Genomic DNA, 12463 nt, shown 5'->3' on the forward strand with positions numbered 1-12463 from the left:
TTCAATTTTGTCACAATATGAAAATCAATTAGCCGACCCAAAACCTTTTAGCTGTATAATCCATCACAGTGGACGTGTTATCTCCATTAATTTGGTGAAAGTTACATTGTCTTTATGTGGTAATGCAGGTGTGAGTGCAGACTGATGTAAGAAGTCTGCACTCACACCACGCATTACATTTATACTGACTTGCATTTATTGATTTGTTTGGTCACTTGTGGGCAGCTGTAAACACTGTAAACTGTAAACACAACTATGGCAAATGATCACCTTAGTTGTTGTTTTGGCTAAGAGTTGCCTATTTACACATTCACACAGCCAACATTCACTCCTTTTATCTCTGTTTCTGTCACCACCAACTCCTGAACAGAATCTGGCTCTTTAGCAAGGAGATATTCCACTTTCTTCACCAGCTAGTGGCTAATTTTGTCTGGAAAAGTGAGAGAAAATAAAAGCGATGAGACCACGGCGACCTGTCAATCAGGATGGAAGCATTCAGTTGTACTAAAAGAAACTTCTCTTCTTCCAGTAAGTACATTTACAAGCTGACTTTGTTGGCTGCTACTTTGCATGGAGCCAGGTGCAGTCAGGTTGTTGGTATAGGTAAACGTGAATATTGTCTTCAGGTTCTCAGATCTCCAGCTCCGCAATCTCGTCCAAATATGGTCACTTCTGGTTTCAAAAAAACAAGATGGCAACGGCCAAAATGCCAAACTTGAGGCTTCAAAACGGTAGTCCACAAAGAGTCCATGGTTCCTACTTACATTCTGTGTCATATGATAACTGAACTACCGTCTCCCATCTTCTTGTATGCACTGTTGGTTGTTCACCCCGAACGGGACAGCGAGCGAGCCTGCATTAAAACAGGCCTCCTCATCATTTGTCTCTGGGCCCAGGGGTAATGAACGGGGTGAATTGGATGTACTCTCTAATTATGGAAAGGACAGACAGCCATTCAGATTCCCTTGTCAAGGTCCCTCTCCTGCAGCACCACAGGGAGCAGCTTTCACTCATAAATCAGAGGCGGGATACAGATCTGCAGCGGATTAGAGAGATCGTAAAAGGGAGAAATATAGCACCGTGCGGACCCGTGACAATCAACCATGTAACGGCCTACAACAGGCAATAAGTAGGTGCCTGAGCCCTCCTGCGTGTTATGAGCGTCGTAAACACCTGCTGATCAGCATCCACCGCGGTCCACGTGCTCGGCAGCAGCAGCCATCTTTCACAGTAACCTCACCATCATCACCATCATCATCGAGCTGGCCCTGGCGATCAGGCGCTGCCCTATGAGCGCAGTAACCTCAGTGTTACGAGGACCATTAACATCGATCAACATGCTGCCGCTGCTGCTGGCATGTTATGTTGCCTGCATGGTGATTACATTTTAAATTTGTATGACTGCTCACGGCCTGATGGTCATGGTAAGAGAGCATATAGAGCGCTGAGCCGCCCACACAGCAGCGGTCTGCACTGGCCCTCATGAATACTCCCTGAAACTGGTTTTAAAAATGACTCGAGTTAAAGTTCACTAAACGCGGAGTTATTTTGAGATTTTGTGCACATTTTCTTGAATGTTTCCCCTTGAGTCTTTAGGTGTTTGAAAAGAGAGATTACTCCGGCAGAATTACAAGCAGAGACTTTTAATAGCATATAGAAAAGAAAAAAGCAGCGTTGCTACTTTAGCTCGAGCAGCTGACTTCTCGGCCTCTGGTTTTATAACAGTTTCCACAAACTCACACAGGAGGTTTGATCCTCTTATCTTACAACAGAGTCATGTATAATGTATAAACACCAGCATAACATTCATAGTTGTAGTATTTCTAAACGTACAACGGAGGGGGAAAAAAAAGAAAAAGTAAATCCTTTTTGAAGTATTAAATATCACGATAAACCCACTAACCATTAAAATATAACAGCATGCAGTCTGTGAGGACGTATCAGGCACAGCTACTTCATGTTCATAACGTTAATATTGAAAATTTGGATTCATTTCCAGTTTCCAGTTTTATTCTTTTCTCCTCTCGATGGTCTGCAGATAAAAACCAGCAGTTTATCAACTCAAGTGCCGGTGTAGTGCCATGTAGAAGTCCTGTTTTCTGCTAAGTGCTTGTTGAACTTTTGGTAGGCTTTCAGGGGAAGAGCAACTATGAACATAATAAAATCAAGCTGTGTTCTCTTTTAAACCCTTGGAAGTTACAATGAATGGTCTGAGCATTGTGCAGTTGGGGCATATTACAGTTTCCAATATCATCTGGGTTTTACTGACTTGTGCAACGGTTACCTCTAAAAATACCTATTTGCCAAATGTACCACGTTTCCGTACATACAGTATGTGTTAAAGCTCAGAGATCCACGTGCCCTTTCCCTGCCCTTCAGAAAATGCACACTTCAAAGACGGCCTTTCTTTGAAACTGTTTTTCTGATGTGTTATTGTTGTTGTTGTTGTTGTTGTCGTCGAGCCTTACGCTGTGTTATCGCACATTATTCCCCTGCGACTCTGATGGCGACACTGATGTGGATTATTGCTTCAGGAAAGTCTCCCTTGCGTCTCGCATGAGAATCTGTTTTTTATTCATTAGCAGATTACACGCAGTCGCTGGCAAATGAGGGTGAAACACGGAGCTGCTCCACATCAGATTAAATACATTGTTATGTGTGGTTTAACTGTCCATCAAGTGGTGGATTAATGAGTGGAGGCTGCAGTCATGGTGACCAGAGGAGGTACCTGGAGATGATGTTATTATACAAACTCTTTCAAGGATACATATGTAGATTTTTTTAATCAATATATCAATATACTTTATTCCTATTCAGAGACAACACTTCTTACCAAATCTATAAGACGAGACTGTATTTCTTCTGTTTTTAGCCTGCACGCTGGTCGACTGTACATTTTCATCATTTTTAACATTTCATAGATCACCCCTCGGGTCTTGTGCTGGACTTAGCAAACATCTCTGACCTGTAAACTATAAATCAAATCTCAGCACGAGACCCTCAGGCTGCAGAACAGGGCAGGTTCAGTTCATGCAGAACTATATGGATGAAACTGAGCTGCCAGCTCCATCATTGTCTGGTTTTAAAAAATGATTTTATGTTTCTGTTATTGCTGCATTTGACTTAATTTCTTATTAATTTGGGAACTTTTTCAACATAATTAAGAATATATATGTTCTGTATATTTCTGCATATGTACTTAATGTCATGTGTGCATATTTCTGCATGTATTTCTTAGTTTATGTATGTATATATGCATTTCTCTTGATAAATGTAAAAATGCAAACCGGGCTTCTCTATATAAAGGTTATATTTTTATTCTGTTTGCAGGGACTTCATCACTACAACCTCAATTGTTGTAAAATATGGTAACGAAGCATTTAGCTAGTACATAGATTAATAAGAAATTCCTAATAAGTTCGTAGTAAGTGTCCTGAAAAGAACACTAATTATGGTCAAATTGTACCCCTCCAATTAATTAATATTAATGAACTGACCTTGAGTCTTTTAGTCAGTACCCAGTAGGTATGCAAAATTCATTGCACGTGCCAAAATGTGCAATTGTCTGCAGGCAAGGATTCAGTTCAACATGAATAAAGAATACAACTTACAATTCTAAATGAATGATTAATACATTTGTACTTGAGGTTTCAATGGAGCAGTTCTTTCAAGGAACTTCTAGAAAACAACAACAACTGCTTTTAAACTCAACAAAGTTTAACTAAAATACCAGTCAGAGAACTCTTTTCCCCCCTATAATTTGTACCAAATTACATAGTTATTTCTAGAAATTATAAGTGTCACCGATTAATTATGTGTGAAACCAGTAACTAACGAATACCCAAACCAATGACAACAGTATATATATATATATATCTATATATATAATATACACGGATGTGTGGTTTTGGGGAACCTGTCTTCAAAAGGTTTAGTAGTTGTATCTCTCTGCTGCTCTGTGAAGCCCTTTGAACTTTGTTTTGAAAAGTATTCAGTTTATTAATATTCGTGCTAAACTGCTGTTGCTACTGCTTGAAACATAAAACGCAACACTTTCAGGACTCCACAAGTTTAGAGCTGCAAATCTAAAACCTTTTAAGGAGGCGGCGATTTGTTGTTTCAGTGTGGTTAGAAAAAAAACAACTGGCTAGTTATTGAGCTACTGTGAATCTGTTGTGGTATATGTGTACATATAGAGGGCTTTAATACGAAGACACAGTAGGCTACAGCACACACACACACACACACAAACACACCCACACACACACACAGCATGGACATGCATTCCTGCATACCCTAGCAAGAAACCAACAATGAAGTAGGTGCAGCTCAGATTCAGCACCAGAGCTGCATGCTGCAATAATGTAGATCCAACACTGAAAATCATTTCGTTTTAAAGCTGAGGTCCATAATGTTTGTGTATAAAATTTACTGGAAACTTTATTTATAGAGCATTTTTCAATATATAAAACAATACAATACAAAAGCGAGAGCATTAAGTGTATGTTTGTATGTAAGCAGCATTTTACTGTTGTAGTTAGTGGAGGTGGAGCTGATATGAACAAATAAAATACACGTTCTGGCACATTTTACTATGTGAATTGTTAATTACATTGTGTGGTAGTTTAATCTGGAACAAGTCCTCATACTTTACAAGCTCATCTTGTGTTTCGCATGTAAACTCCTAATTTCTAAAGTAACTGAAGCTGTCAAATAAATAAGAAATATTTGCCTCTGAAATGTGCAAAGTTCAAGTACCTCAAATTTGTACTAAAGTAGGATACAGTACTTCAGTACAAAAACACAGTTACATCCCAGCACTGATGAACAGACTCTGTTTTCCAGGATCTAAACTGTATAAACTTTTACAATCCGCCTCATATTTTATGCAGCAGACGTCAACAGATGACATGGCGTGGATCCACTGCAGCTACTTCAGAGTAATCCGAGCAGAGATTTCCATCAAATATTACTCAGCAGGAAATAACCATTAAACAAAACGGCCTTATCACCCTCTTGCAGGTAGTCTCTTTAATTAACTGCGCTGCGCCTCCGCTCCTCAGCCCCTCGAACTCGCGGGGCTTTAAGACCCAGCAGCGGTACAATAGTGAACATCTGTCGCTTCGGTCTCCACAGTATGAATTGCGCCTGGGCTCCGGTCTGAAGACACACAGGCAGCGGCAGGCGGGCTGGCACAGCGCGGACGGACTGGAGTGGGATCCGGGATGCGAACAGATGACGCTGGACCTGGACCATGAGAGAAAGTGGAGTCAGACGCACTGAGCCGCAGCGATAAGACAGCGTGCCTGCAAAATGAAGACACCTATGGTAAAGGTCTCTGCCATGTAGCCCTGTAGGCAACTGTTTGTGCTCGCTTTTAAATCCAGCATTGTTCCGTGAAGTGCGCTCCACTCGCCATAACGCTGCTGTGTGTACTCTGCCGGATCAAAAGATTAGGATGTGAACAATGGACATCCAGCTGTGCGCTCTGCTTGGCACTAAGCTCCGGCTTTTCCTTATAATAAACACTACAGCGTGGAGCACAGCGCGCTGGGCGTTTGTTTTCCCCCCCGCGTTCAATGCAGATGCATACATTTAAAAAGTGCGTGAAATTGTGTTGTTTTAATATTACTTGTATTAATGCATGCTGTTTAAACAGATCTGAAATAAGAAAAAACAGATCCACACATGCAACAATCCTTGTTAGGCAGAAACCAAAAGTGTCACGAGCTGCTTATCTTCTGCATTTGTGATTTGATATTGATGTCTAACGTGGGGGCTCAGCCTGATGCACCTTCTGACTCGACAAGGTCAAGATGTCGATACGAACTTTTACTTCACAGCTTTCGGCGCTCAGAGGTGAAGCGCAGACGTGCCCCTGAACGCACCTGAGCATTAAAATGCAGTAAAGATTATCATTAACAGTGTCGGGCCCTGACGTTTACTCCATAAGAGCTGGGGTTTTTTTAAGTTTTGATCCCACGTGACATGAATTACAGGAAGTTGAGTTGTTATTGACAAACCAGCTGATGATGATGATGATGATGATGATGTGCAGCCTCTCACCTGTCATTAAGCGTATATCTGCAGCCTGAAGTCGCTCCAGTGCCACAGCGCTAATTTGTCAGCATCTGCTTGTGTCTTTGTGGCAGCGTCATGGGGTCGCCGTGCTCCTCGTGCTCCTCCTGTGCGCCAGCTTGTTCCTCGTGTACAACGGCAGCTTCAACGGCGCCTCCAGGGACGCGAACGACACGCACATCCGGCAGCACGAACAGCTGCGGCGGCCCACTGAAGCCCCCGTCAGGGTGGCCAAGCCTCACCCCCAGGTCCTCCAGGGATACAGCGGCATCATCGACCATAAGGTAAACAGATGTGGCTGTGCGGGGCGGATGAATGGCGTCAAATGTGTGTCTAATGCACTGCAAAGTACCAAAGCCTTTGAAAGTGAAGTCTTACTTTTTCCCCATTAGAAACCCATTTCTGCACTGCATCTTCACTTTCTCTTCCTGAAACACACACACACACACACACACACCTTCCCTCCTGTCTAAAGACCAGCAGTCATCTATCTGCACAGCTCTTTAGAGAGGGAGAGCTTCCCCTTGTCATTTATCACAATTTTCTCCAGCACAGTGTTGCGCCACACTCAATACCCACCTGTCGTTACTAATAACAGCTTAGGCTACAAATGAAATCCTTGGCTGCATTCTTACGCTCTAATTGATAAACCCAGGAGACCTGCAGCTAGGTGAACCCTGACGTCACCGAAGGGGTGTATTGACTTCCATCTATTTACCATGCCAGGAGAAAACAATCAATGTGAGTGCTGGGGAGCGAAGGTGTTGCAAGTAAAGCTGACCTAATCACCTTGTAAAGGTTTTAGGCAACACACAAGACAGCGTGCTCCTCTGCAAACAATCTGGTTGATGGGCTGTTGGGCGGTTTGTGTGGCGGTCTGCACCACTGAGCCAAACGATGGATGCAACAGTTTTCCAACTAACTGTTTTAACATGGTTGAAATTTAGAGGAATGGAAAGTTTGGTCCGGACTCAGAGACAGATAATGAGACAATGGGGCCCCTGGGCTCCTCAACCCTCCTACAAAGGAGAAACACACCCAGACTGGAAGAGACACAACATGAATCAGTTTGTATCAGTTTGTTGTAGTTTTGTGGCTCTTTATAGGCCGTTTGCATCTCTTTGTAGTTGTCTTATGTCTATTTGTAGTAGTTCTGCATCTCTCTGTAGCCGCTTTGCTCCTCAATGTAGTCATTTTGCATCTCTTTGTAGACCTTTTTGTGTTTGTAATCGTTTTGCATCTCTCTGGAGTAATTTTGCATGTCATCTTGTGTCTCAATGTAGTCGTTTTGCATTTCTGTACTTGTTTTGTGTCCCTTTTGTAGTCATTTGATCGACAGTCACTTCGATCAGAGGCTGTGCCTGGAGGCCCGAGGGGTCAGGGGGTCCCTGGGCCTGTGTCTGGTAGGCTCGTTCATTAATCCAGCCATGGCAAGACTGATGACACCATGAATGGCAGAGCTCGTCAGGGCTGCCGTGTCTCTTTCAACGAATGTATCTGTTGGCTGCTTTAAATCATCAGATTATGTCACAGGTGGATTTGCATATGAGTAATTTGACAGCCTCTTCACCGTTCTCAGAAGAGCCTGTTGTTGTGTGGATGAGACAAACAAGCAGCGTGAACATGTGTCAGCTGGACAGATTTGGAAGTCAACACATTGTTCCTGAACGGCAGAAAAAGTAGCCTGGTTGGTAAATGAACTTTTGCTAAATGAAACACCGGGGGCTCGGAAGAGTCACTTAATCTTGTGACAAAGTAATGCAGGTTGGCAACAGAAGGTGGAACTATTATTCATTAAAATAAATCTCCTTGGTGCAGAACACAACAAGTGTGGAAACCTGTAATGTTGGCTGCTGATGACTGTGAAGTTCAGCTGGCAGAGTTTTCTCAGGAGAGAGGCTGCTTGTCTTTGCCTTTCAGTTTTCTTTTCAAGTCGCTCGACTCTATAGCTTTTGTGTGAGTACAGTGAATTCACACAGTTCACTTTACATATAACATACTGTACTAGCTGGTGCATGTTGTTATGGTGACCTAGTGTGTGTGTGTGTGTGTGTGTATCAGTTATAGCATTTGATCCACCAACATAATTGTAGAGCTGCACTTAAAGGATCCGACGACGTCACTAAAGCAGAGTGTAGATAAGAGCAGCAACACAAGCGTCAGACACTTAAACATATTTTAGCCAAATCCTCAGTTTTCACATGTTACACAAATGACTTGGAAATAAAAGTGAACATTAAAATTATTTCTGAAACTGTTACTAACATTCATTAGATTTTGCTTTCTGATTCAATGATGTACTGTATGTACTCACTGCCCTTGCACTTTTATTTATCTATAAGTTATGAGTTTTAGACCTTGAGAGTGAGGATGATTTTGGAAAACGGAACGCTTTCAAATTTTATACGTTACAGAGACAGAAGAGAGATGACAGAGAATGAGGGGAGGGAGAGACGGGGAATGATGCAACAAAGGTCCCCAGCCGGATGCAAATCGAGGAAGTTGTGGTTCATGGTCGGTGCCTTAACCCCTAGGCTACCAGGCTCCTCCGAAAATGGAGGGTACTTAGTCCTGTACCCAGTTCTTCAAGGCGCTGTTTGAGGTTTAAGACTTGGTTTTAGGCCTAGAGATATAATTAGGTTTCGGTTTGGGTTAGGCATGTAGTCGAGAAGGTTAGAATTAAGTGTAAATTAAGCAGCCACAAGGGTTCACATGGACTGGACTTAATTGAAATTAATCAATGTGCCGACAAGTACGTGTGAATAGGCCTCCTAATGCAGTCACACAATGTAGCATAAACAGAAAATGCATTAGCATCGGCTGTCCATGTCTGCCTCCGTTCTGGAGTATATCTGGCCCTTTAGGCGTTATGACAAGTATATACTATCGAGCGGACAAACACATTCGTCTTTGTTTTTGTTTAAACGAAGATAGTTAATTCGTTTAAGACAGATAATTTGGTTTAGATCATTTGGTTTGAGGTGTTTGTCACTCGAGTTGCATTAATGGGCTCCACTGTCGAGCTGTGTGTCTCCCAGGCCTCAGTAATTTAGCTGGTGTTTGGTTGTTAAGATTTGTATCACAACCAACTGGCCCCAAAACAGAATTTCAATTTAAAATGTGTAAACTTTTAATACTTGTCCGAAGTTGTGGTCAATATGCCAGAGGCTGTTTAGCTTTTGGTCTTTGAATCAGAATTATTTCACAGCTAAGTCACGCAGCTCTCTCAGAAGTTAAGCGGCGCACAAATAAATATGAAATGAGTCATGAGACAGCTGATGGGGCGCGCCGCACCATCTTTTTTTCTCACTATCTGAAATGCCAATATTCAGTGACCGTGTATGTTTTGATTTGATGAGGATTTGTCTGTAATGCGTCAGTAAACCCAGCTATGGATGAGAATTGATTTTCCCCCACTGACACGAGCAGCCGAGCATCGTAAGTAAACCACCAATTTATTTTTTCTCCTGGCAATAAACTTATTGACATTTTGGTGACAAGGGACATCAATTAGGGCCACGGCTCCACTGAACATCATTAATGCTTCTTCAAATCTGCTATTATGTCACCCTTCACATTCTGCCACTGCAAGCTGCAATCAATACTTTATGATTTGAATGCACTTTGGTACTACAGCATGTGGTAGTGCATGCAGTACAACCTTCAGGTACTTTGCATTCATTGTTCTGAGCTATTGCGTCCTCCCGGTTTGACAACATGGATGAGATTTCTCTGTATACATGGAGCAGTGAGTTGTTGGCCTTGCCTCGCATTTGTTCTCCTGCAGTGCTGAATTATTGGTGTTTGGGAAAAGAAATACTCTGACATGAACATTTGTCTTCTTCATCTTTGCTTGCTGACCTCTCTACCATATTGATCTTTCCAAGATATCAGCTGGTTGGCACACAGGGTGCAGTGCCAGTCAGCCTTTGACCATTTCACTTTATCTTCCACCTGAGAATTAAACTCACAACCCAGAAAACATTTTGAAGCCTGCAAGTTTTCTCCAGACTTTTGGCCAAGATGCCAAAACATTTGCCAGAACATTAATGTTTTTCTCCTTGCTGGTTTATAAGCCAAAACTTTAAGATATTTGTTTGTTTTGTTATGTTACAGACAGTATTTATGCATCTGAAATCCATTTAAATGTATATTTTCAATGCAGCACATTTGATTTAGGGTCAAAATGAAGGGTAATTTATTTCTAGCTATGCAGCAGCACTGGTTGGCTTGAACATGTGCTGTGAAGACTGTGGAGGAGAGCGACGAGATAAGGAAGCAAAGAAAGAAACTTGGGAAGGAGATGAAAAGGGAGAGAAACTCTTGTAGAATAAGGGCAAAGAGAATGAGAGAAGAGGACAAAACTAGGGAAGGGTAAGGACGGAAAGAATGATAAAAGAGAATATAGGACCCGGGAAAGGTTCAGCCTCAGAGAATGAGACAAGAGAGTGAAGAAGGAGTCAGAAACTGACACAAGAGCGAAAGATAGAGAGTGAAATCCCAAGGGGTTTCCTTTCTTCTAGCAGTATCCTCCTTTTTTATTTTTTCAGTGAGGAGAAGGAGGATGACAGGAAACCACTCTCGCCTGTCTCTCTGTGGAGAGGGGAAGACGTGACGGTGTAACCATCTCCCTCCAATTGCCTCTCCGACACCAGTATCATGCAGATTTCTAACTGACATCCTGCAAGACAGGTGGAGGCACAGGAATGGAGGAGATTTTGGTGCAGACGGGAGCAAAGAGTCTTATCAAACACGAGGGGCACCCTGAAGTCACACTGGAAAGGAGCTGACTTTTCCCGTATAACGAGAACCAAGATGTTTGCACATGATTTGAAAATTAAACTTTTGGCTTCTTAGCAAACAAGACAAAGAGTCTACAGCCATGCTAGCGGCTCTGTGAGACTGTACTCGACATGGCACCGCTATAATATTGTCTGACGGAACTTAACAAGAGATTTTGTCTTTTTATTCCACATTTTTCTACCACAGTGACAATGCTGACATGCTGATGTTCAGCAGTTGGTATTTGCCATGTTCACCATCATAGTTTAGTATCTTTACGCATGCTAACGTTTGCTAAGTACAGCTAAGGCTCATGGGAATGCCATTAGTGTTAGTATTTGATAAAGTATTGGACAAATTGTAATTTTGACCTGATGATGGTGCTAGATGAAAAAATGTCACGGCATGATACGTTTCACCCAGAGGCACAAATGTCAACCTCATGGTGGCGCTAGAGGAAATTCAGGGGATCACCAAAGTCATTAGGATTCATCCTCTGGGAGCCATGAATGTCTGAACCAAATTTTGCGCTGATTCATTCAGTATATGTTGAGATATTTCACTGAATAAATGAAAACTTTGACCTGCTAGTGGCGCTAGATGAAAAAATGATGATCAAAGTGGCCAACCGACGGATCGGCCAACCAATGGACCGTCAATGCCACACCGCGAGAAAACAACATTTACAAAGCAGATTCTTCTGCACAAACTCCGGACAGAGTCGGTTCGGGACATATCTGGGCTGGAAACACTCACTGACTAGGTACACTTTGCTTGAAGGCATGAGCCAAGGAGAACGACGCCATCTGTGCCGAGGAGACGTGACAAGGCATCCCTCTCCCAACCACAGCTTTAGTGACAGCTGGAGAAGTGAGATGTTTAATATTTCATCTCAGGCAGCCACATCTTCTATGGTTTCCTCTGAGCAACAAAGCCATTTTTCACCGTTCATTAGGATTTCGCTCTGCAATCAGCCAGCTGGAGAGCAAGACAGAAAACTCCCCAATTAGGCCGTTATGGCCAAGGACTCTGTAGTCATTTTATGCAAACTAACAGTGTTTGTGAAGTCTGCAGGTCTGTGTGCGTATGTGCATAAACCTGTGCATGCGTATGTGAGGTCTGTCTTTGTGTTTTGTACCATTTTGAGTTATAAATTACAATGCGAACTGCACGAAACATTAGCGACAGATAGCCACTATTTTTTTGCAGAGACCTTGTTAGAATGCTAAAAATGCTCCGTTTCGACTGAAGAGAAGAGAATAGCGGTTTCGTTATGCCACAGTGGTCCCAATTGGGGCATAGTCTTGGATTTCAACTTATCTCCAGTGCATTCTGCTCCCGCCAAACATAACACAGCTTCAGGCTCTTTGCAATGCAGGCCTGGAAAGCAATTATGGATGAAGAGTAGGTGGGGTGGGGGGTGGGGGGTGGTGGGGGCGGGGGTGTTGCGCTGCCTCTCGATAAGCATTCCCTCGATGGAGTAATCTCACACTCGGTGCCTTTTGGCATTCTGTGGTTAGGGAATCACTGGTGAAGTCATATATTCTCAACATAAAGGAAGTGGAGGGAAATTTCTTGAGGCGTGTGTCATGAGCTGAATGGT

General features: G+C 42.7%; 1 protein-coding gene across 1 annotated transcript in view; it reads left to right on the plus strand.

The window, feature by feature from the left end:
- The first annotated feature begins 5313 nt into the window (after window positions 1–5313).
- st6galnac5a (ST6 (alpha-N-acetyl-neuraminyl-2,3-beta-galactosyl-1,3)-N-acetylgalactosaminide alpha-2,6-sialyltransferase 5a) overlaps window positions 5314–12463 on the plus strand; it is a 38578-nt gene continuing 31428 nt past the window's right edge. Inside the window, exons 1-2 of the mRNA XM_070919244.1 lie at window positions 5314–5328; window positions 6153–6362. Of these exons, the coding sequence (XP_070775345.1) occupies window positions 5314–5328; window positions 6153–6362 (225 nt within the window). The remainder of the gene's footprint in view (window positions 5329–6152; window positions 6363–12463) is intronic.

This window comes from Enoplosus armatus, chromosome 14, assembly GCF_043641665.1.
Source record: "Enoplosus armatus isolate fEnoArm2 chromosome 14, fEnoArm2.hap1, whole genome shotgun sequence".
In the NCBI taxonomy this organism is placed as follows: Eukaryota; Metazoa; Chordata; class Actinopteri; order Centrarchiformes; family Enoplosidae; genus Enoplosus; species Enoplosus armatus.